General features: G+C 39.6%; 2 protein-coding genes across 3 annotated transcripts in view; one reads left to right on the top strand and one right to left on the bottom strand.

Annotated features, from left to right (window-relative positions):
* STT3B (STT3 oligosaccharyltransferase complex catalytic subunit B) overlaps positions 1-8,346 on the top strand; it is a 46,436-nt gene extending 38,090 nt beyond the window's left edge. Inside the window, exons 14-16 of the mRNA XM_063125002.1 lie at positions 418-531; positions 4,328-4,540; positions 6,801-8,346. Coding sequence (XP_062981072.1) covers positions 418-531; positions 4,328-4,540; positions 6,801-6,881 — 408 coding nt within the window. The 3' untranslated portion in view covers positions 6,882-8,346. The remainder of the gene's footprint in view (positions 1-417; positions 532-4,327; positions 4,541-6,800) is intronic.
* Positions 8,347-13,925: 5,579 nt separating this feature from the next.
* The window catches only part of OSBPL10 (oxysterol binding protein like 10), an 86,183-nt gene continuing 73,620 nt past the window's right edge, over positions 13,926-26,488 (bottom strand). For both annotated transcript variants that reach the window (XM_063124975.1, XM_063124986.1), the window contains 4 exons: positions 21,391-21,577; positions 20,187-20,369; positions 18,317-18,470; positions 13,926-16,484 (listed from right to left, as the gene is read on the bottom strand). In XM_063124975.1, the coding sequence (XP_062981045.1) occupies positions 16,440-16,484; positions 18,317-18,470; positions 20,187-20,369; positions 21,391-21,577 (569 nt within the window). In that variant the 3' untranslated portion in view covers positions 13,926-16,439. The remainder of the gene's footprint in view (positions 16,485-18,316; positions 18,471-20,186; positions 20,370-21,390; positions 21,578-26,488) is intronic.

The raw sequence follows: 26,488 nt of genomic DNA, 5'->3' as shown, positions 1-26,488 counted from the left end.
ACTGGGGTCTTTCCAAACATGATGTCTCAGCATAACATACCGGATGAGTTCAGTGTAAAGATGAAATGAAAACAGATTGCCCTGAGTGCTTATGCTAGGGCAGGAAAGAAATCTAAAAAATGTCACGCGAGAATGGATGTTCAGAAATGCACCTTCATCAATTAACAAGTGATTATTTACACTTGTGAATGCTTAAAGCAGTAAATTTGCTACTGTGTCCCCCTCAAAGAAATAGGATTACAGCCTGTATGGAAAATAGCAAGTTTGAACTACTCTCAGTCAATGAGTTCTTTCAACTAGAAGCAGGTTACAGAACTGTCAATAATTACATTTTATGATTTTATTTTATATCCTATTTCTCTTATTGTAACTTGCAAAATACTAATTTTATTTCCTTTTATTTATTTTTTGTTAAAGGAAAGTGACTACTTTACTCCACAGGGAGAGTTTCGAGTTGATAAAGCAGGCTCTCCAACTTTGCTAAACTGTCTAATGTATAAAATGTCATATTACAGATTTGGGGAAATGCAGGTTAGTGAAATTTAAGTCTCTAACTTGTTTAAATGTAGTCTTAATAGCTAGCCTTTGATTCCATTTGTATGTGTATCTCAGCCAATGTATTTCAGTACCATTTTTTTACACCAAAACATGAGAAAATTGCCATTAAAAAAACCCTGGTACTTAGCATAGTATTTTAGAACTTTTTTGCTAAATTAGTCAAAAGGAAATATCTGGAATATCTGGTAGGGGGCAAATATGTTCTGAGCTTATTTAACCCCACTTCCCTATGACAGTGAAGAAACATATACAGGCCTACAAAATGCCCTCAGTCTCGTAACCATGGTTAGAGGATCAGGCGGGTGTTAACATCTGCACCGAGCTTATCTTATAAATAGCTAGCATGAACTGACTAATATGCTTGCATTTCAAAGTCCTTTGTAATTCAAATAAAGGACAGACAAAAGGATATAATTCAAGTTCTGATTTCTTTTTATAGTATGGAAGTTGTGGTTACTAGCGTTTACTAATATTTATAAAGAAATGATAAGTCTCATTTTCTTTGGATAACATGGAAACAAGTTGGCATATCAAATGTTTTAAGTTGACCTTTGAATCATTTTTTTATATTATTCTGCATGTTTTAGACCAACTTGAATTTTTTTCTATTTTTAAAAGATAGCATTTAACTTTAAAATTTAAGTGAAGCCTCTGGGTGAGGTCATCTGGAGGTATATGCTTGGGTATCATCAGCATGCAGAAAATAGCACCCAGCTCTGCCTCTCGTTTCCATCATCCGATCCCAGGGGGAGGCAGTGGAAATTCTAAGCCAATGCTTGGGGGCAGTTTCAGTTTGGATTTGGGTGACCAAACTGAATCACAATCCTTATAAGTTGTAAATTCTGTTAGTTGGAGGAATCTGAAGTCCCTGGCAGATGTGCACAGCCTTTTTGAAATGGTGTTGCACTCCTGAAACAGCAGATTCACAGCTTGAGAATGCTCCTATGAATACAACATTAATCCTGGATGCACGGGAACCCAGGAGAGTCCCTTTGTTCCCTTGTCACCTGAGGTCTACCAAGTATCACGAGAGGGTATTCTCACTTTTGTTCCTAGAATATGGAGTGGTGCATTTGGTCACCTCAGTGCCTACCTTCTGATGGTTGGGAAGCCAGTTCTATTCCAATGCACATTCTCCTAATTTGGCCTCTGGTCTTTTAACTGCTTGCCGCTTATTATTGGTGGTGGTGGTTGATTTATATTCATGTTGTTGTTTTTGTGTGTGTGTTTTTTGTGGTTAGTTTTTATTGAGAGCTTGCTTTATACTTTGGTGAAGAAAGGTAGGATGGAATTATTTAAGTAAAAAAAAAAATTACATGTCTCCAGATTCCAGCTCTCAGATCTGATTGTGTGGGGAGTTCTCACATATCTACTGATCAAGGGGCTATTGAAATTCTTCATTGATTCTCCCAAATTGTACTGGATTAACTTCTTAATTATATACAAATAAGTATAATATCACCAAGGCAGAGTGCCAGCCTGCTTGAAGGAGGCAGTGGTAAGACCCACAATGAAAAAGCCCTCTGTCCTATGGGACAGAGACCGTTTTGGTTGCCTTGGTGGATGACCTACGCCGGGAACTGGACAGAGGGAGTGTGTGTCCCTGTGGGTTCTGCTGGACCTCTCAGCTGCGTTTGATACCATCGACCATGATATCCTTCTTGGTTGCCTTGTTGAGATGGGACTTGAAGGCACTGTTTTACAGTGGCTCCATTCCTTCCTGGATGGGCAGACCCAGAAGATAGTCTGGGGAACTTCTGTTCAACTCATTGGCCTGTGGTGTCCCTCAGGGTTCGGTTTGTCCCCTATGCTATTCAACATATACATGAAACCGTTGGGAGAGGTTGTCCAGAGTTTTGGAGTGCGGTGCCACCAGTACACTGGTGACACTCAACTCTACTACTCCTTTCCACCCAATTCCAAGGAAGCTGTTTCTGTGCTAAACCGGTGTCTGTTGGCAGTAATGGATGAAGGAAAACAAATTGAAGCTTAATCCAGACAAGAAAGAGGTGCTCCTGGTCAGTCGAAAGGCCGATCAGGGAATAGGGATTCAGCTTGTGGTGGATAGGGTTACACTTCTCCTGAAGACACAGGTCCGCAGCTTGGGTGTACTTCTGGATTCAGCCCTGAACCTGGATGCCCAGGTTTCAGTGGTGGCCAGGAGTGTATTTGCACAGTTAAAGCTAGTGCGCCAGCTGCACCCATTCCTAGACATTTCAGACCTGGCCAAGGTGACATTCCTTAGTTACATCCCAATTGGATTACTGTAACCCGCTCTACGTGGGGCTGCCTTTAAAGTGTTCAGAAACTTCAGCTGGTTCAAAAACCTGCAGCCAGATTGTTGACCGGGGCTGGTTACAGGGAGCAAACAACTCCCGTGTTAAAACAGCTCCACTGACTTCCAGTTTGTTTCCGGGGACAATTCAAAGTGCTAGTTATAACCTGTAAAACCCTATACGGTTCAGTTCCAGGTTATTTGAAAGATTGTATGATCCCTTACAAGCCTGCCTGTTTTTTAAGATCTTCACGGGAAGCCCTACTCTCAGTCCCACCAACATCACAGGCACACCTCGTGGGAACACAGGAGAGGGCCTTCTTAGTGGCTGCTCCAGTACTCTAGAACTCTCTTCCCAGGGAAGCTAGACTGGTTCCCTCCCTGATGTGCTTTAGGAGGCAGGCAAAGGCTTTTATTTATTTATTTATTTAATTTATTACACTTCTATACCGGCGGTTTACAGAAATTCTAAAATTAAGATAAAAACGAGCATACAAAATTTAAAATTCTAAAACACAGAACACACACACATAAAGCATTAAAAACCGTTAAAAAAAACTAAACGTGGGTGATTAAGATGTGGCACCATATGCCTGGGCAAAGAGGAAAGTCTTAACCTGGCACCGGAAAGATAGCATTGGTGCCAGGCGAGCCTCGTCAGGGAGATCGTTCCATAGTCTGGGGGCCACCACCGAAAAGACCCTGTCCCTCGTTGCCACACTCCGAGCCTCTCTCGGAGTAGGCACCCGGAGGAGGACCTTAGATGTTGAACGTAGTGACCGGGTATATTCACGTTGGGAGAGGCGTTCCGTCAGGTATTGTGGTCCCAAGTCGTGTAAGGCTTTATAGGTCAAAACCAGCACCTTGAATTGGGCTCAGAAACATACTGGCAGCCAGTGCAAGCGGACCAGAGCAGGTGTTATATGGTCAAACCTTCTGGTTCCCGAAATCAATCTGGCAGCTTCCAAACTGTCTTCAAAGGCAGCTTTTGTGTTCTGGCAGGCCTTAGGTGAATGAACTGGACCTCCGTCTGTGTCAAGGACTTTTTAAAATTGTCATTTTAAATGTTTAAATGTTTTAATATTGGAATAGTTTAATATACTTTTAACTTTTATATATCTCCATAGGTTTTTAATGTATAAGTTTTAAATTTTTTGATGCTGCCTTGAGGCCCAGCATTGGGCAAAAGGCAGGTTATTATTATAATCAAATAATAATAATAATAATAATAATAATAATAATAATAATAATAATAATAATAATAATAATAGATGATGATGATGATGATGTTTTACAAGCAGTACATTGAAGTACTGTAAAACATGAAATCACATCTTCAAAACCAGAGTACATTTTTTCAAAACTATATATATATATGTGTGTGTGTGTGTATGTGTGTGTGTGGCGCACACACACACACACACACACCCTAGACTTATTCACAGAATTGCATTTTATACCTTCAAACTAATGTGTGGCATTAACTTTTTGTAGCTGGATTTTCGGACACCCCCAGGATTTGATCGCACACGCAATGCTGAGATTGGGAACAAGGACATTAAGTTTAAACATTTGGAAGAAGCCTTCACATCAGAGCACTGGCTTGTTAGAATATATAAAGTGAAGCAGCTAGACAACAGAGAGACACTGGATCATAAGCCTAGGTTAACCAACATTTTACCAAAACAGAAGTATTTGTCAAAAAAGGTGGGTTCCCAGTGAAGTATGTCAAAGGAGATTCATAGTTATACAATTTTATCAGCTGTATGATTAGTTCTTTGTACTAGCCAGATACAGATACAGTTTGTGTCAAATATCAGACCTGCCTAATGGTAACACTGGTTAACACTGATTAATCGAGCATGTGAGGACAACTAAATTTTATTGTTGTGCTAATTGGCAGGCTGTTTCAAAGTATCCTAAAATCCCAGCTAAGTGTAACAAAATATACTATCTAAAATACATTAGTAGCATTTCAGTTACTATGGCATCTTGCTCAGTAAAATGTGGAAATGTCTTTCTGAAAAGTTGGAAAGTGATGCCTAGAAATTTCAGAATGACTTTTTTTTTTGTAAAATAATTAAACCTGGAGTTTTTGTTGACAGCTTGAGTGTCTGGCTTCTTACTCTTTTTGAAATCATCTGACTTAAACACAACATTCATTTTTACACACTATTACTTGTGTGCTGGTCTACAGTATTGAACAGTAAAGTGTTCATGCATGGAAATAAAATTCTTTGAAAACATATGACTCCTTATAAAATCAACTTCAAAACTGTTGGAACCTTATACAGGCAATGTTTATTTTGCATTTAATAATCAACCCTGATTATTAAATTGATTATATTTTAGGAAATAGCTTCAGAGAGAGTTAAAAAAATTAACTCAACCTTAAAATCTTTATATCTAATTAGACCTGGGTAGAGCATTCAAATTGGTAACTTGTCACTGAAACTAAATTAAACCCTTCTGACTGGATGGTACAATTGCATTCACACATTCCCATGTTCTGGCTTTTACTTTCATGATAATTACTTGGATTCAACATATCTTACATGTGCAAATGTCTGCTATATTTACTTTCCCTTTGCTCCTGAGTTCCACTGTCTTATAACCCTCTTCTACAGGTATAGAGAAGCATCTACTTAGAACATTCATAGTGCTGCATATTGTCACACTCTAAAAATAATTCACTACACGCAGAACTATCACTGATCATATTCAGGTCTTACGGTAGTAGCAGAATAGAATGTGGCCACTCTGTGGCCTGGAAGTCCTTAAGATGAACAAACCACATTCCTAGTTTTTGAGATAAAATGAATTAACATATAGGGCTTAATATAAGCTACAATTGCACCCAGCTACAAGTTCATATTATTGGTATTGGTTTTCACAAAAAGGGTCAGTTTGAATTTGCCCCTACTTCGAGCGAGTTCAGTGAAGCATTAAAGATCCCTTCCTTCATCCTAGATTGTTCTGATATCCTGAGCATAATGGCTTCAAATGGGCCATTCTGTTCTAGCACTGGAATAGTGTTAAGCTATTCCAGGAATAAAGGAAATAATTTCCATATTTAATTGATGCACCAGAACACAGAAAGGTCCTGCTGTCTTTGCAATCTCACCTCTCTCTGTGTGGCATGCAGTTCTTGCTTCAACATACAATTCTTTGTTGTGATTTTCACACAATCTTGACTGCATTGTACTCTTCAGTTCATAACCATAGTAGCTCTTATTTATACTAAATTAGAACTCTGAAATGTAATCACTTTAATTTGAGATGAGATACCAGCATGAAAGAGTTCTGTAGGACACAACCATGGAGGAGACAATGAACAGCACAGAGGATTAAGCATTTCTTGCAAAATGTTGTTACCTAGAATATCTTGAAACCCAAGTTCAGGGGGTGTTCCATTTCAATAAAATTGATTTGAAAATAATTTTAACATTAAGAAAAACATTAGAGAAACAGAGCTCTTCACAGTTTTTGAAATGGTGATTTGTGTATTGCATGCTAAAGGTTATTGTAACACCAGCAAAATGTCAAAAATGTAGACAAGAGTATTCTCTTGATTTCTACTATGGAATAACATTCTAAAATATTTGTAATTTACTGAAAATTCAGTAGCAATCTCTTCTACAATGAAGTACCAGAGTTAGCCTGCAATCCTAAACACACTTCATAGGGGTTAAATCTAATTGAATACAGTGGAATTATGTCTAAGGAAACATGCATACAATTGTACTGTTAAAGTTTTAGTTTTCAAATACGTGGTTACTGTTGGGCGCACATTACACATCAGTGCTGGAAAAATGTAGATTTTTAGGTTCCTGGGCAAACAGGTACCTGCCACTTTTCCAGCCTTTACTTAAACGTAATATTTAAGGATTCTAGAGCAATGCAAAAACGTAATACAGTTACTAGAGCATTATAAGTAACTAATACACTATTCTGTTTTTCTTTTTAGACTGCCAAAAGGAAGCGTGGCTACATTAAGAATAAACTAATTTTAAAGAAAGGCAAGAGACCCAACAGGAAGACAGTTTAAATACACTGTACTGATTGCTAATATTGAAGCAGTTGTCCTTGAGATAACCAGTCTTTGCCTTTAGCTCAAGTCATGTTTCACAGCAACATGAGGGTACAGAACCATCATTGGTCCAGATTATTGTACAAAATTTTCAGGCAATGTCTGACTTAAATTTTGGCTTATTGAGAACAGCTGTTTTAGATTTGTATTGTGGAGCAAGACAGAGCTGCTGCCCAGGTCTAGCAGCAGATTTTTTAAAAATTGGTACATATTATCCTTCCAATCAATTGAATTTGGACTGATTGCACCAAAGAGCCCTTTAATTCGGTCCTTGGCACATGCATACTTGTCAGTTTTTTAAGTTCTGCTGAACAGCAATATCTTAATTGGAATGGTGAAATGTATGAATTGACAGTCTGACACTTTCAGAAGTGTGGGTATTTTTATATTCAGCTACTAGAACAACTCCTTTTGAGATATTTATTTTACAAGATTTCATGATATGTATTCTCCTACTGCTGTATGTTGTGTTCAGGACTGCAAGCCAAGCTGCAACTTCACTAATCACAGGACAGATTACATAATTGGATGATGCCATTTGTTTTGAAAAGAGGTGGTCTTCCTGCCCTTATGCAGGTGTGTTCCTGAAATATACAGGGAAGATCTTGCACAGTTAGGTAGATACAAGGGCTACATTTGTATCTTACATCTGACACGACAGTAATGAATGCTACTAAGCACCATAGCACCTGGTGTTTTCAGAACTTGCTTGTTTACCTACATATTTACATAATACAGTAATTTGGCCTGTTAGGAGAAAAATTGACAAGTATTCAATCATTTTCTGTGGCTATTACAAAGGCAGAGGGGTGTATAAACCGCCCTGACTTTTTGATGGGGTTAGGTTCCTGGAAATGACGTTTTTCTCCATATCTTTATTTAGTGCTTCAGTTGATGAAATTTATGTTTGAATATGTGCTTTGTCTTTTATATTTTATTGGAAAGGCAACTTATCAAGTGCACTAAATTACCAAATGGAGACTGAACATGCTCACTTTCCAGCTATAGGAAACTTTACAAACTTGAACATTCTTTAGTTATTTTAATAAAATTTAAAAAAAATGTATGTGGGGGTAGGGTTCATTTGACAGCCACAGGATATAATTTTGATATAGGAAACAGCTTATACCAGATGTATTGGTGTAAAGCAGAATAGTATGTACCTTCCAAACAAAATATCTATTGCTCAGTGAGAATGTTACTGCTGACTTTTCTTCTCAGATGTATAATTTTTATTTGTAAATTCATTTTTGAGTAAAGAGGTTATTAAATCAATAATGCAGTGGCAACATTTTCACGAAACTACAATCTGGATTTCTGACCCTTTCTCATTGAGATTATATTACTTTGTTGCTTCAAAGCTCAATGCAAACCCGTTGTTCACTATAGGGAAAAATAAAGTTAAATCAAGTTTTGTGTTAAATGATTGGCTGCTATTCCTTTTTTACTTATCACTTTGCGACCTTGTCAAAAGGGTGCTGTGCTAAGGACCTGAAACTACACTCATTGAAATCGTACACATCTGGCAAATGTCCTGTCTACATTAGGCGTTACTATTTCTGGATATGGACTTGCTTACAAATTTTCTGGCTTAGTAGACTTTTTCCCTTGTTAAACCTTTACACAAACTATTTTGCAATATTAGCACCTTAACACATTTTAACTACAGGTTTAATAATGATATGCATTTAGACACTTGTAGTCAGGCCTAATACATCTTGTTGTTAAAGTGTATTGATATAGATAAATCCCAATTTTCACTAGACTTCATATTGGGTTCTCTTAAGGAGTACCACATTTAAAATCTGGGTTTCAGTTCTGTAGTGGGAAAGTTCAGTTAACAGTTTGCTAAAGTATTGGACTGGGAGTCGGGAGATCCAGATTATAGTTCCCACTCGGCCATGGAACCTCACTGGGTGACTTTGGGCCACTCACAGATTCTCAGCCCAGCCTACCTCACAGGGTTGTTGTGGAGAGGAGGAGGATTATGTACGCCACCTTGGGCTCCTTGGAGGAAAAAAGGCGGGATATAAATGTAATAAATAAAATTTGTGATGTCACCTACATTTTCAGATTTCACTGTTACTTGACTAGGGCAATTTTTAATAGCTAAGAATATTTTAAAAACAAAATACAATTTTGGAGAGAAACTCAATATACTCCATATTGGCCAATACAGCTGAAAAGCTCCACAACTTTCAAATACTCCTGTGTTTCTTTTGGTAGCTGTGTTGTCATCCATCGGGTCCCAGGACATTGTCTCTCACGCTTAGATGCTGTTTCCTGCCTTTGGCTTTCCACCAATCTATCCCTACACCTATCTCTAGAGACCCTGGGAGGAAAAGCTCCTCAGTGTCTCTCCATCTCCCACCCTAAGTAAAGTCCACAAGCCTCTCACCCTGAAAAAGCCGGTTGTGTCAAAGCATAATTTGTGTCCTATGAAGTGACAGCACATTATTCAAAAAAAGGTAGGTGTGCAAGCAGAATGCAGCTTGGTAACACTAGCTAGAGGAACAGAACATCCCTCTTCCTCCTAAAAAGGCTCCCATTTGCTCACGTTTAGGCCTGACAGAATTTGGGATTCTGTCCAGGTTTAGCAAAAAAAACCTATTAAAAAAAAGCAGGTGTGTTGAAAACCCAATACAATAACTGAACAGGCCAGCAGTAGATAAGAGGAACCAAATGGTGATATCAATGTTGGCCAAATTGTGGACATTTTCTATCTCAGCTGTTGCCAAACAAGTTTAAAATATGCTTTCTTGAACTAATATTTATAGGAACTTTTTTCTACCTATCAAGTATATAATTGATGCAGCTGTGGGACTGGCACTGAAATATGAGAGGAGAAATTCTAATTATGCTAAATTAATTTTCTAACATATCAGTTAAAATGGTTAGTACTTATAAGTTTTTCAGTTGTAGCCACAGAGATTAGCTTAGTAGCTTTTATACAAATTCCATTACAACATAAAACTACCTTGGGAATTACTGAAGAGCAGAAAAGCCCTACAACAAATAAATCTAAAATGAATCAATGGAATTATGATGGTTCAGATGAATTGCAAATAAATAGCTTTCTGGTGTAAAATCCTATTTTGTCCACATAACTTGAAGGTGTGGCGCATCCAATTAAGTAGTAGATGTGCTCTGAATCACTTTTTGCCCATGTGGTTAGCACTAACTCATATTTCTATGTTCAAATTCTCCATGTCTTGCAGAGGTGGGCAGCTTGTGGCCCCCTAGATGTTTTGGTCTGTAACTCCCATGATCGCTCAACCATTGACTATGCTGATTAGCCCTGATGGCAGTTGTAGGCCAAAGCATCTGGAAGACATGTTGCCCACCTGTTCTAGGTGAATTGTTCCTTGCTCTTATGCATTGGGTAACCTCTACACTGCATAAAGCATGGTTCTTTCATCAAATATTTGTCCAAATTTTGGGATTCTAGGTTTAATCATGGTCATCAAGTTTGAGTATAATGCTTCATTTTAAGCCATGTTCAACACATAATTCTGCAGTCAAGTCTTTTAAACCTTGATTTAGTGGTGTTTCAACTAGCTCAAAATAAATAAGCTAGGTTGTCTTTTTACATCATCCCTTTTAAGGAATTCGCTCTTGTGAGATAATGCTTCTTAAGAATCTGCTGTTGGATATGTAGTACTAATGCAAAGCTCAAAAGCAAATCACTGATACAATTGTATTCAGTTGTTTAAATTGGTTCAGTTCATAACTATACAAGCCACAAGTGGGACCCACCACAAAAATGTTGCAGTATATCCTCACCTTCCAACATGATTGGTCAGGGTGCATGCCAACCTGTAAGCCATTCTCCCCACCCCATCCCATACTCCATTGCATTCTCTCCTAGTGTTGTTTTTCCCAGGAGACATTCAACAGTCTATGGCTACTGAATATGCCCAGCCCTCAGTGGATTGGGAATGGGTGTTATCACCTTAGGGTTTTTTCATAGAATCATAGAATAGTAGAGTTGGAAGGAGCCTATAAGGCCATGGAATCCAACACCCTGCTCAATGCAGGAACCCACCTTAAAGCATCCCTGCCTCTTGAATGCCTCTAGTGTGGGAGAGCCCACATCCTCCCTAGGTAGCTGGTTCCATTGTCGTACTGCTCTAAAATTCAGGAAGTTTTTCCTGATGTCCAGACGGAATCTGGCTTCCTGTAACTTGAGCCCATTATTCCGTGTCCTGCACTCTGGGATAATCGAGAAGAGATCCTGGTCCTCCTCTGTGTTTCAACCTTTCAAATATTTGAAGAGTGCTATCATGACTCTCCTCAGTCTTCTCTTCCCCAGGCTAAACATGCCTAGTTTTTTCAATCCCCCCTCATAGGTCTTTGTTTCCAGACCCCTGATCATCCTCATTGCCCTCCTCTGAACACACTTTGTTTTTGTTTTAATACAATTTGGAGGATTCCTCCAAGCATGCCCATAGATTCCCCCCTTCTTTTTTAGTGGCTCTGTTTGGCTCCATTGTCTGCACTTATTGAGTTTGTTGTTAGAATAGTATCTTATAAGTGCAACTTGTATAGTTTAAATAACACATTTTCAGAATTCTGTGAATTCCCCTCCATCTCTGAAGAGAAACATTTACCAAATGGTGATAATATCAACAACAGTGCTTTGAAGATAGATTTGTACACTTTATGACTGATTTAAAATGCTTGTTTATGCTTTGGTTCTAGGTTAAGGTGTAAAAATGAAGCTCTTCTGAAGTACACACCATTCAAAAAAGGAGGGTGACCAAAGTAGCCGCTATCCCAAACCCATGCTGGAAATCAAATTAGAAAGGATCTTTAATTAGTCAGTGTCTCCAAGATAACCAGGAGCTGAAGAGACATTCATTATTCACTTCCAAGACCTTCCTTAAGAATGGCAATACATTTCCAAAGCCAATGGATCTAAACTTGGCTTCTTCAGCCACAGCCTCTTTCAGGACATCAGAAATTATTCTTTAAAGCACTAGCCACCTCTGAGGTCTATATTTGTAAACCTGGTCTTAGCAGATTTTATTAGGATACCAGTTTTCATCCAAGGATACTAGGTTCCAAGAAGCAAGTGGTAGGTCTTAACTTCCAATTAGCTTGTTAACATCCTCAGGCAGCACTAGCTGAAATGAATCCCTAAGAGGACCAGATGGTACTCTCACTCCATCCATCTCTGATTGTGTCCAAATCAAAATGGATTAGTACTTTTTTATCTGAAAAATGCATTGCAAATTAGCCACAACAGACCTTTGAGGGTTACATATTTTGACCTAGTGAGCTGTACCAAGCAGGTCCCTTATTATGCAAAGGAGCTCTGTTAGTAGCATTATGCTGCCACAATGATGGCAAAGTAAACTAATTTGATGCCACCACAGAATAGGCCATAAAATAGGCTTCAATCTGTGTTCAGCCATATTCATCTCTGGTTTTCTGCCATCTGCTCTGAACAACATCCCTACCGTTTCATTATCCTCAGCTTGGAATACCTGGGAGCTGAATAGTGACTGGTTTGGCTGAGGACATTCAGGAACAATCATATTGACAGTCCTATTCATCTCCCAATTCCAGGTATCAACCAAGGCCTTGGCAAGACTGCCTGCCAAGCCTGAAACCGCCTACCCCAAGACATCAGGATCCATAAGTCTCTGGGGCAAACAATAGAAATTGGCCCACAACCACTCTGGAGATTAGAAGCAGTTTAGTCCAAACTTTATCAAAAAGAGGTTGGCTAAGGTAACTTCTTTCACCACCACCTCTACTCATCATTAACCAGGTTAACAATTCCCAAAACTTGCTCCTGAAATAGTGAAGGTTAACAGTCACAGAATGACAAACTAGTATAGGAGAGATTGTAGTCATGGGAGGCTCCTGCCAGTGCTTAAACCACAATAGTTTCATCTACACCAGCCTGCTATACTTCAGTAATCTTCAACCTTTTCAGATCTAGGGCCCACTTTTAGCCCAAAGATGCAATTTTACAAAATATATTTGTATGGCAGCAGTGCCGCTGGTGCAACTCATCTTTCTTAGGACAAGCTGTGACCCACAAGTGCAGGGGCAGGCAATCTTTTTGGAGCTGGAGATTGCATGGCTCCTGTGGAACCATTCAGGGGCAACACAAGTGGACAGTGCTGCTGGGTCAGGCCATGACACACACAGACATACACACACCACCACCAGATCCATTCACACGATTGCTGGAAACGGTGGACAAGGAGTGCAATCCCTGAGTGCTCTGTTTCCCAGCAGAATTGGCTGGAGGCATCAGCAGTGCTGTGGGGGAAATTAGGTGGCAGTCAATCGTGGCAGGCTGCCTCCAATGGCTACATGCAGGCTGAAGTTTCCCATCCTTGAGATAAAGGGGGAAGGAAGACCAGTGCTCTACTTGCTATCAGTAAGTACATTTTACATAACTTACAGATAAGCACCGCCGCCCCCCCCAAAAAAGGTCTCATTAATGCACAGCCTACTGAAATCAAGGTTTGATAATATCAAAGCATGCTGATTGAATTGTGGGTAGTATCAGAACTTTGGAAACACAACTGTAGTTGTCTGCTATAAAGCAGTGAAGAGTTGAACAGACATTGCATCAAACCCAATAAATTCAAATAAAATTTATTGTTTTCAGTTTGTGATTTTAGTTCACAAATCATGAAAGAAAGGCTGGAGTGACTGCCAGAGAATTGGATCTTAACAAATAAGTACAAACCTGTTTATGAACAGCTCTTATTTAAGAAAACTTTGCATAGGTCCTACAGCTGTGCACAAAGGTTAATTGGAAGTACATCGAAATTTACATTACAATTTAAAGTGTACAGTATCTACACTGAAAAGAAATATTCAATTATAGGTGCAAGACAAACATGAAATGACCTACAAATAAGGCATGTTTCTTCATATCCCCAAATAATGTGTTATAAGGAGCAGGATTTAAATTGGAAAGAAATGATCTCATGATGGCTTCCTCTTAGAAATCTGTTGTTGATTATTACGATTATCATCCAAATGTGAACCTGGGCCTGTTAGTCTTGGGAAATAAACACTAGCATATTTAAATAGTAGCAACAAGTGTTGAACGGATAACATTAAGAAAGCAAGATATTTGCCAGAACATGAATGGTGTTTTTTTATCATGCATTGTAGAGTGACCATGTGAAAAAGGACTCTTAATACACCAGAATTGTAAAGTGTTCATTCAAGTGTAGCTACCTCTTGTAACACTGATAACCACTATCAAAGCAGCAAAGGAATATGCAATCCTGGACTTGAGAGAGAGATTTGAATTTATATAATTGATGTTATCTAAGAATGTAACCACTTCTTTGGTGAATGAGCAAAATACAATACAGAGAGGTGGTATTTTGTTATTTCAGATGACTACTCAAGTATTTGGTAATTTGCTATGGTTTATCAGTTCTTTACCAGGCCAACCTTTAAAAAATTCAGTTTATACAAGCAGTGCAAATTAGGTCTCCAGCTACTGGAGTCCATTCATACATAATATTTGATAAGAGAAAATCATCTAAAAAAGCTTTCCTTTTAAAAACAAGATTTCTATACATTACATTGAGGATGCACAGTTTTATTTCCTTTAAAATAGGGTTTAAACACATTTAAGAAAAGTCTTCTTTTATAAATACAATGGGTTTTCATATGCTGAGACAAGTATACAATAAGTAGGGCAAAGTGTGGGGCTTGATCACTAGGTATTCAGGTGAGTGTTGATGCTCTTTAAATAAAGAGTTAAAGCAATGATAATGCTAACTTTGTAATACATCCTTTTATATAGACGAATGTGTATAGTCTGGACTGCCACCTTAGATTTCTGCTGAAGAAAATGTTAAAACCATAACAAGTATATCTTCCCTTGTTATATACAAGATGCAAGTAGTGAATTCAAGCAGACAAGGCACAAAAAATGATACAATGTAAAGTTCAGTATTCAAAACTAATACATAGAATGTTTAAAGGGGCACTGTAAAGATGATTTTAATGACTGAGCAGAAAACATTCTACACTGATACATTAAATTCAAATTAAACCTATTTTGCCACTTAAGAATTATGAGCAGACATACAGCTACACTGAAGCGCAACTAGGGATTTAGCCATCTTAACTTTATAAAATGTCAATTTCATAGTAGATTTACGTGGCCTTTTCCTACAGTGACATGGATTTTGCAGTCCCCTCGTAGTAGGGTTATTCATACATCCTGGTCCCATTTATGAATAGGTCAACGTATTAAAACCACAGAGAGAGATACAGACTAAATGCTTAGTGTCAACTTCTTGAACCATCTAGAGCTTAGAGACATTCAAGAATCTTCAAACCTTGACACAGCTGCGTCATGCACCTCTCTAGGTGGATGGGGAAGTCATGCATGCCACCCAGCTGCTGCATACACAATTCCCCAGTCCAGCCCAGGAGCTGGGCCTACTTTAAATATCACTAATAAGTTGATAGGGAACACAGAGCTTGATTTCCTTGTCCATTCTCTTCTCCCAAACAGCTGATAAGCAGTATTTGAAAAATCCAATTAGGGCCCCCCAAAACTATTCCATAGTAAATCTCTGACTCTACTTAAAATATCACTCAACATGTTAGAGTGTCTCTTTTACACTTCCTAAAGCCTTTACCATAAGAATATTAGCCTCAGCGGCTACGTTTATTTTTTATTGTAGAACTGGTAATTTCTTAATAGGCTGAACATATGCTCTGTATATATGGGCTCACTATCAAAGCAATTAGTGTAGCCAAAGGAATAGTACATATAAGCAAGCCAGGATTACTTGTGATTGAAAGAACAATTAATGGTCTATAAAACATGGTATTGCAGAAGCCTTTGATGTATCCACTGGCAAATGACTTGCCAAAAGAACTAAATATCGAAGGAACAAAAGAATGACAAATGGGCACGCAAAACATACTGTTGGAAAAATGGGGGTTATAGAAGAACAAGGCTGCTTAGATATTTCTTACATCCTACAACAAGCCAGGAACGAGTGCTGGAGCATGAATCAGAGACAGATACATGCTTTTGGATACCCAAAGAAAATATCATTCCTGTGTCAAATAAAGCAAGTCATTTAAGTCACGGGCTTGACCATGAAACAGCTGTCAGTGTCAAGTGGTTTTAAGTGCAAAACTTTTTTGGCAATGTGAAAAATAGAAAACTTCAATTAATAATACTAAAAAAGTGTTAATTACCAATGTGAAGCCTGATCCTGCAAGCAATGTGGTACACATTGACTTGAGTGCAAAAGATCAAATCCTTAATTGTCTGTGTGTATATATAATAGACTTCTATATAATAAATCCACAGTAAGAACTGTGCATGTGTAATATATGCACGCAAAATGGCTCTTCAATAAACTTGAGCTTTTAGCTATTCTGAGCTGCATTATTCACAGTACGCAGCTTTAATTTATAGCAAGACTTAATCACACCTGAAATTTAAATAGTGCATCTTTTTAATGCCTCTAGAAAATGGGCTTATGAGTCCAGGTGCGCTTATCAATGAGTCTTCCAGAGGGGATCGAAGTATATCCATCCATCACCCTGTAAAGAAAGAAATCAAAGATATGGCAAATAAGTCTTACTTTATTGATGTATATCTTATTACTAAAAACAAATTAAAGATTTCATTAAAAGTCTAACAAGCTGGATTCCAAGACCATGATCCCAAGCTAGCAATTAACATGATGGCAAGGGTGCCATGCACCCAGAAAATACTTCCTTTGACATTCTCTCAGCACTCCTCAGTCTAAAAGCAGTTTTGGCCAACACAGATTTAGAGTAAACCCACTGATACCAATCTTTAACTGTGTCTAGATCTGGATCCATCCCCTCGCCTCTTTGAAACAGGGATCTCCCATAGAGAAAGTTTTAAAGGAAAGCTGCAGCTGCACACATTGTGCTCTTTTGCTGTTATTTATTAATACATACAGCAATCTGCTTTTTAGAATACCTCAGTAGCAGAAGAAAAAAATCCTACTAGAACACCTCTGTGAGGAAACTTCTCCACTACAGAATCTCAGTCACAGACCTGGTTCACACATCATGGCAGCAAATCACGGGTGAGTTAAAAATGTATCTTCTAGATACAGATTTAAAATAATGCTTGTTTTGGCCATAAGTATGCGCTGGTTTGCATGTCACCGTGGCAAATCAGAAATTAATTAACCTATGATCTCCCAGGATCTGAGCAGTTTCCAGTGTGAATATACAATTTATGAACACCCCATTCATAGGTTGTTTATTCAAAGCAGAAGCAGCTCGCATGTCCCCATAAATTGTGGGTTAATTAACCATTGATTTGCCACTGTGATGTGCTAACTAGCCCATACTTAGGGCCAAAACAGACATTACTTTAAATCTGTATCTAGAAGCTACGTTTTGTTTTCATTTGTTTTCATTTTTACACTAAAATAGGTGTAGGCCCCCCAATCCAGATCTTAACCCCCCCATCTCAACACTAGGGTCTCAATCCAATCTGGGGTGCTATGCTTACTCTAGAGTAAAAATGTCTGTTTTGTCCCTCTGAGTAGACTCACTGAAATAAATGGAAGTTTAGTCATAACTAATTTAAGCCCCTTTGATTTCAATGGGTCTACTTTGAGTATGACTAAGTATGGATCCAAGCTATCATCTTGACCCTTCTAGTATTCTGCCCATAGTCTAATTGCTTCTCATGGGCAAAACTGCTCATCCTCTCACCTTATCCTAAACATTCAATCTCAATGCAAAGGAAGAATATTCATCTGAAAGGTTTCCAGCAATATGTGTTAGCCATTAAATAGATATATCACTGCAGAACATTAGCACTGTTTCTAGACAGTAGAAAATGATTAAACTCGAAAGCATCCCCCCCAAAAAAGGAAAGGGAGGGGGAATGAACAATGCACATTCTGCTCCAAGTTTATTACTTCCACTTTGCAATGGTTCCTAGCATTTAATAGATGTACACAGAATATAAGTCTTCCTATAAAAAAATTGTAACAAAATATCCTTTATTGTGGTGACAGACAGCTAGTGGGTCCCATGTGGCCTTATCCTGTCCTCTCCTCCATTTTACCTTTGTTTAATAAAAATCATTCCCTACCAAAACTAATATCAACCTGAACATTCACCCAAACAGTTCATCAAAATATGCAGCAGTTACAGTGCTACTAAATGCAACGTCTCTTTCTTCTAAATCGCAACATCTTTATCCATACAGTACTAGTCAATATGCAAGCATTTTGTTAATAGTTATATTCTACATCTAAGAAAAATCTTCAAAACCACAAGCTGGAGTGACCCTAAAGATATCTAAGTGCAGAAGCTTGTCATGGTAATTGAAAACTGGGAACTGTTTTTTGTCATCTGCCACCTAGCATGGTTCCCTTTACCTCCTTGATGAAATATTTTGGTTTCCAGGGTTTATTGCTAGTTGCCCGCTGCCTCTCCTCTGCTCGCTGCCTCTCCTCAAGGAAGCGCTTGTGGTCTGTTGCTATACCAATGTTGCCTTCTTTCAGAGCATTGGTGACATGTTGCCACAGGTGCCTGTTTAGCAGATCAGATAGCGGAGAGAGAATTCTTTATTTACTTAATGAGAGAGATTCCTTTATTTGCATCAGCCACAGGCCTTAGCATTATATTTACTTAATGTATTTATATGCAACTCCACTTCTAAACAGATTCAAGAGCAGTGAATAATAAAAGATAAGAATAAAACACCATATTAAAAGTTTTTAAAAACAGAATACCAATAAAAACTGTGGCTAGTCAATAGAGGAAAGGTTTTTGAAATAAAGATAACTTCAGCAGACGTTAAAACATACGTCAGTGCCTGTGTGACCTCCAGAGGCAGGAAGTTCCACAGAAAGGGGGCCACCACACTGAAGACTCTACTCCAGGTGGACTCCAGGTGGGCAATAGCTAAATGCAGAACCACCAGGGGCAACCCATCTGGTGACTTCAGTGATGAGGCAGGCTGATAAGGGAGAAGGTTATCTCTCAAGTATCCTGGTCCCAATTTGTTCATGTTGTTTATTCGTGGACCAGCCCATGCCAGAGCTTTCTGTCGGCCGTCGCCACCCCCAGCTCCCCCAAGGTCAAGTCTGTCACCTCCAGAATATCATCCATCCATCTTGCCCTTGGTCGGCCCCTCTTCCTTTTGCCTTCCACTTTCCCTAGCATCAGCCTCTTCTCCAGGGTATCCTGTCTTCTCATTATGTGGCCAAAGTACTTCAGTTTTGCCTTTAATACCATTCCCTCAAGTGAGCAGTCTGGCTTTATTTCCTGGAGTATGGACTAGCTTGATCTTCTTGCAGTCCACGGCACTCTCAGAATTTTCCTCCAACACCACAGTTCAAAAGCATCTATCTTCCTTCGCTCAGCTTTCCTTATGGTCCAGCTCTCGCAGCCATAGGTTACTACGGGGAATACCATTGCTTTAACTATGCGGACCTTTGTGCATACACTAGTATAAACAAAGGGGCCGTATTTCCCCATGATGGACAGCCCTAACATCTTATTGAATTCAATGGGACTAATGTATGATTAACTTAGTCTGGATCCAAACCAAGGGTTGGATCAAGCACACTGGTGTAAGTGGATTTCCCTGGCTCTCCTTCCCACAGAACCCTGAAAATGCTACATAGAAGGGAGAGGAGGTATCCCCAAAATCAGGCAGAGACATATTCCATAAGTGGAGCCCATCTCAAGAAAGAACCTGGATCTAAATGAAATCCATGCTTTCTTGCCAGCCCATAGGAGAATCTATTGACATTTTCTACCATGAATTTACTTTAGATATATTAACAGACATTTCTCTTTTGATATCCCTTTTATATATTTTTCTGCTTGCTTGTTTTGGGCCTTGTATTGTATTGATAAACACTTCATAAACAAACAAACAGAAACATCCACAGGAAGGCAGCTGTGAACTATCCAAAACCTCTGGACAGCAATTGTTAGCACAGTGAGTGGAGTAGTCCCCATGCAGATGATGGGTTTTTGACATGCTGATTCAGTAAAGCTGTCATTTGACAAAATCATGTACTTGGAAGCATCCTTAGAAAAGCAAGGGAGTCATGCTACTGTTTAAAACACCTCTAATCTCAAAACAAGAATGAGTGCTGAACATAAAAAAGACCAAGAAGTGCCATACTGGATCAGATCCAGGGCCTATCTAGTCTGCAGTTCAGACATAGCACTTAGATGGCTATTTCTTCTCTTAATTGCAGCTAGAGGCGATGGATTCACAAAAGCACTCACCTTGATTCAAATGAGCCTTGTTTAGCTATTGGTCTGATCTTCTTGCGGATTATGGGTAATTTGGTGGTGTCAATTATTTTGGTTTCTCCACTGCTGTATGTAAATTCCAGTGTGCCATTCCACTCCCCTTGTGCCTTGCACACTATGGTATTGGTTGGATTATGCTTCACCTCTGCTGTAACCCTGATTCAAATAAAAAAAAATGGAGATTAATATGCAAATTATGGCAACAAAGACTAATATCCATACACTATTAACATTTCTACCATAATGACACTCACAAAGGAAAGCCATTTTAAAGCACTGTTTTTCCTGCAAAAATATTTTTGCTGTTTTTAAACAATATTTCAGAAACATTTCTGGAGTGCAGCACATTCATGACACTACATTCAATACGTTTTGACCAAAACTGTATGATTTGCTCTCTCCTACATTCAATGAATCTCAGCATTTCATTTAAAAACTAATACAGAAGCAATATTTCATTGCTTCTGTATTAAGTACAGAACGTTGTCAATATTGCAAGTCAAGATTAGTCTGGATATGCTTTTAAATTTTTTTTAGGTATAATCTGCCAGGACATTCTCCTGCACAAGCTCAATTAGAAGTACCTGGCTCCTGCATAATTCCCTTTCATTTCAACTAAAAGACTTCCCAGTTGTCTGAACCCAAAGTTACACATGTCATACACCATGCTAAGCTAGTATGGCTCAGTAGATAACATGATACAAGCTCCTCACATTCCTGTCCAGTTTTACTTCCTGAGTGCTGTGGCCAAATGGTGTCTCTGCAACAGCAGCAAGCCCTATCACATGGTGTTGTGAATGCACAGAGGATAAGGCTTACAAATATAGTTTGAAATCACTGGCAGCTATAGGCCCCATTCAGACAACACGGTAAACCATGCAGCTTAACCACAAAATGGTTAACGGAATGCGTATTCCATTAACCATTTTGTAGTTAAGCCGCATGGTTTAGCGTGTTGTCTGAACAGGGCCATAGAAGTGAAAATGGTAAGCACTTTGCCAGTTAATGTTGCTTGTCTTGGCATTTTAACAGAACAATCTAAAGCAGCTTTCCCCAACCTGGTGCCCTCCATCTGCCTGCGGGGGATGCTGGCAGTTGTAATCCAACATGTTTGAGGGTACCTGGTTGGGGAAGCCTTCTGAAAGAAAGAGAGGGGGCAAAAGAGCGGGTTTGGTACCTGTGTACTTTTCCTCCATAGAAAGGCTTGGTGTGGAATGTGACCGCAGCAGAGTAGCCAGTCTTGGCACAGTGAATGTTGACTTTACCTCCAAGCTCCACCCAAGGAATGGTAAGTATAGAGCGCGCATAGGCACAAGGTAGCGTGAATACATATTCCTCCGCATGCTCCGTTAGATAAAGAATGCCTGTGGATGGAGGTGGAAACAGAAAAGCACTTTTAGCATTGAGAATTAGCCCACAGGTTTTCTAGAAGAGTGGACACCTTTTATATTATGCTAAAGTATTAAACACCTGGTGAAATATTAATCTTTAGAGTAAGTCATATTTCTTTTAGTTTCCTTCGGCGGGAAGGGATGCAAAGACTGCTGTGATGATGATGACATTTGACCAACTGTTACGAAGCATAAGATGCATTTTTTGCAACTGTCCCGTTGTGGAATCCTTAGTGCCTGGACAAATTAATATAAAAGCCATGTCATTAATCAAACGAGATAATGACTCATAAATCAGTTCAAGAGATCCAAACCAGTCTCCGAACTGTAACCTACAGAAACTTTGCACACTTCAAGCAAAGTAGCTCTTTTGTCTTTCGCCCCAGAGAGGAGAGGACTGATAGATGGATAGAAAGAAATTGCCCAACTTCCAAGCTCCTCCCTTTAACATCTGGTAAAATTTATTCCCCTTCCTACTTTGTCAACTTTGAATAAGTATCCTAGTGTGATTAAAGTTACAACATGAACATTATCTATTTGCTTAGATTAAATCAAATGTCAGACGTCACCTAGCTTGCATATAGCAAGTTGGTAGCACTGCCACCAGCCTGCCAAAGCACTGGCCTATCCCTCAAGCCAACATTTAGCAGTCATCAAGTACCTTATTCACCACCAATTACAGTTAGCTACAAATAGGGCTAACAATGAATTGATAAATACATTTACCACAAAAATGCAGCCCAAGATAGACTGTTAATTACTGATGGCATCCTTTGATTCTGGGAATTAAAAATATAAGGGCACAAATGAATGCTTTCAATTTCCCTTCCACCAGAAAGTCTCAAGCAGATCAGAATTACAGTTACTGTTTAAACAAGACGAGACAACTTCCCACTAATGCATCTGTTACACAGCTCAGTTCTCACAATCACCAGGTAGTTAAGGAGCGATGGTTACTTGTTAACCAGCCTGTGCATGCCAACTGATCTGCATAATTACCCTTGCCGGTTGTGGCTTCTCATGTTGTCCAAACCCAGCAAGGGCGGCTTGTTGGGATGGTTAACGAACCCATGGCCTGTTGTGGGGTGGTTTGTTAACCACTCCAACAATCACCCTTGCCAGGTTCAGACAACACAAGAAGCCGTGGTGGTGGGTTCCTGAATTGGCAAACTGGTGTCCATTATCTGTGGTGAGCATGCAAACAAGGTCACAGACTACCCTGCTAAACATTATGTTTTCTTCCCCCTTTTATCTCACACTCTGAGCAACACTTTTTCTGCAGATACTAGGTCCATACAAGTTCAACTGACTAAAAAGCCATTGGGGTCAGGGATTAACACTCTCTTTTGATCAGGGAGGGGCAACTTGTGTCCCTCCAGATATTTTAGTCTACAGCTCCCATCAGCCCTAGCCAGTATAGCCAAAGATGGTGGTTCATGGGAGTTGTTGGTCCAAATATCTGGAAGGCTACAAGTTGCCCATCCTTGCTTTTTATTCTGTAAGGAGGATGCAAAGAACAGTCCAGGGGATGCCAACAGCCTTGAGAGGTTTCCTCCAAGAGATGATCTTCCCACATCTCTATTTTTCAATCACATGGGTACCCACTAGGCTGTATTCAGTCACATGACTACAAAAAACAGCAGCTACATTGATCTGGAGAATAAAAATAATTGCAAAGCATCACACACATAATCCTATGATGGAATTCTACCATCACATGAATGCTCATGATTAGAAACTTTAGACAGCATTCCATTTATATTCATATATCAATATCTAAACATAAAAAATGTATCATGCATGCTACAGAGATCACAAACAGTTTTAAATCCAAGACCAAGGGCAGCACATTTATGCTACTCTCCTGCTACTAATGAACATGGTCATTAGGAGATTTGGAGGCAAGGTGTCATGGGTATGCTCATGACACACTGCTCTGTTTCTCTGTGACATACATTTATTTATTTATTTATTTATTTATTACATTTTTATACCGCCCAATAGCCGGAGCTTTCTGGGCGGTTCACATCTGAACCAGGAGAGGTTGCGCACATCCTGAACTGGTGCCTTGATGCAGTTATGGCTTGGATGAAAGTTAATAAGCTGAAGCTGAATCCTGATAAGACAGAGACACTCTGAGTAAGCAGTTCCCATGTGCAGGAACTGGGCTGCTTGTCTGTGTTGTGGATTCCCATTCCCTCCAGCATTCACATGTGCTGGCAAACTGACATGGGACACCCAATCAGTGAGACTTCTTTTATTCAGGGAAATCTCACATTGAAAAGCTTAATGGTTACGCACTTCAAAAATACTTAAAGCTGATTGATGGTCAGAAAGCTTTAGGCTCCAAGGTAACATACAGTCAAAATGCTACTCACTACAATAACAACCTGGTTTCCCAGTTGTCTTCTCAACGGTTCCAAAAATGGGTTCCAAACCCAACCAAGAGAGGGGAAAGGTTCCTGATATGACCCTTCAGGCAATCACAATGGGGAAATCTTGAAAGGCTTAACAAACCATCCCAAGGGAGCTAGTCCAAATGTGGCTTCACGTTAGTAACTCAGAGAACATGGCCAAAGCCTAAACAAGATCACAGATTGGGTAAAAATTCCAGGCACAAGAACTCCCGTGCACGTACTTTAGCACCAGGAACTCCCTGCCATCTGAGTCTGGCAGAGGAAAAGTCCAATAGTCAGTCCCAGCCTGCCATGACGCTGAGTTGACCACAAACACACAATCCAGTCTATGAAAAATCTCACAGTACTTTTCATGGCACAGTCCTTAGAAACCCAAAGTCCAAATAGGAAAGAGTCCATGTGCAGAGTGCTTTCAAAGTCCCAAACAGTGATGGATCCAAACAGGGAGGGATTTCAGACCATGAGTCGAAAGATGATTCTAGCAAAGTCTCCTTGCCTTTGCTCCAGTTTATAAAGGGAGGTGTGGGTCTGTTCAAAACCACTTGACAGGGGCTCTGGCCTGTAAAATCATCCCTGTGTCCAAATAGGGTGGCACTGCTCAGCCCACCAAGATGACACTACAATCTGAGTGACTCCTTCAACAAGACCCCCTCTTTCTAAACACTCTATCAGTTTCCCACAGAAGTCTTACAGCCACAAGGCCAAGGGAGGTGGGGACGAAACTACTCTCTTCTATACTTCCCCTGAGAACCCTGACGGAGATAAGCCCACTTAGATTATGACATTCCAAACTAGTTCTAATTAAATCTACCTACAACCTGCAAGACTTTGCAGAACCCCTATACCTGACAGTCTGTTCTGGGCGGGATTGCACTCACTTTGAAGGAACAGGTGCATAGTTTGGGGGCGTTCCTGGAACCATCTTTGTCATTGGATGCCCAGGTCACCTCAGTGGTCCAGAGCACACATTACCAACTTTGGTTGGTGCTTCAACTACACCCATTTTGGGGTAGTGACAGCCTAGCCAAGTCATCCATGCACTGGTAGACTACTGAAATGCACTCTGCATTTGGGGGGGGGGGGGTTGTCTGCCCTTTGGAAGCTTGGAAGCTTGAAGTTTGGAAGCTTCAGTTAGTGCAAAATTCAGCAACTAGGGTGCTCACTGGGGCACCTAGCTATGTTCACATAACCTGTGTTAAAATAACTGCACTCACTGCCTATTAGCTACTGGGTCACGTTATTGACATAGAAAGCCCTAAAAACATTGGGATCAGGATATCTAGCAGACCACCTTAGCTATATCTACTCAGCTGGCCTTTAGATCTTCAGAGGAGGCCTTGCTAGTTGTTCCACAACCAACAGAATGTGGCCACATAGTAACTCAAAGTTAGGCCTTCTTGGTGGTGGTGCCCACTCACTGGAAAACTTTCCCCATTCAGTTCAGGAGGCAGAAAATGTATTATGTTTCAAACACTTCCTGAAAATAGAATTGTTCGCTCAAGCTTTCTCTGGCTTATAATTAATTGCAATTAATCATATACTGCTCCACCTTACTGTTCCTTATATTGTTTTGTATTGCTATTGTAGTTGGAATGTTTTTAATGTGTTTAAAAACATGGATGTTTAAAAATCTGGATGTGTTTTTCAATATTTATATGTGCACTGTTTGCAGATTTTATTATATTAAGCAGCACATAAATATTACTAATAAATAAATAGCTGCAGAGCTGGACCACAGGTGTAGCCCTCAACCGCTGCAGCTAAGAGTTGTGGCTGCCACTGATTTCCCTTCAGTTTTGGAGATGAACATCCAAAATTCTACACCATCATCACAAAAATGGATCCTTTAATCTGTGAGGAGAACGGTTCTAATTAGGATTGTTTATACCAGCGGGGGGATTTCCCCCCCCCCCTTGCTGCTTGAAAGGACCGTAGATGCAAAGGTACGGGCTTCAGAGGATGGCATTCAAGCCATGTAGCATGCATGTTCATAACACAGTTCCTTCTTCCCAATGGCAGCCCTTCATTTCCACCCTGGACAATTCCCAGTTCGAATTGGTGGGAGAGAGAAGTGGCAGAAACTGACTCAGAGCCAGTGACTTATATCCAGATCTAGGAACTCTGCTGCAACTCCTCTGCTTGAGGTGGGCACTTCCCCTGGGCCAAAAAGCATGGATGGAAAGAGAGGGTAAAGAGAAGGAAAACCCCTTCTCTTTGTCTTGCATTCCCCCAGCATGAAATTCATTGAGGCTCAGCACGAGACAAGACAGGAGAAAGTCTGTGCTAAAAAATTTAACAATTTTGGCTTCATTTAACATCCAATCAGTATTTCTTTCCCTTTAGCAAACATGCATATACTCCCTCTCTTGGGGTAGAAGCAGTTGCAAATTAACCCATCATATACCTACAATCCTTAATTCTTGATACTCTCATAACAAGTCTTTCAGAATGATAAAAGATATGGGGT

Source organism: Elgaria multicarinata, chromosome 1 (genome assembly GCF_023053635.1).
Source record: "Elgaria multicarinata webbii isolate HBS135686 ecotype San Diego chromosome 1, rElgMul1.1.pri, whole genome shotgun sequence".
Lineage (NCBI taxonomy): Eukaryota > Metazoa > Chordata > Lepidosauria > Squamata > Anguidae > Elgaria > Elgaria multicarinata.
This window is presented reverse-complemented; position numbering and strand designations above follow the sequence as displayed.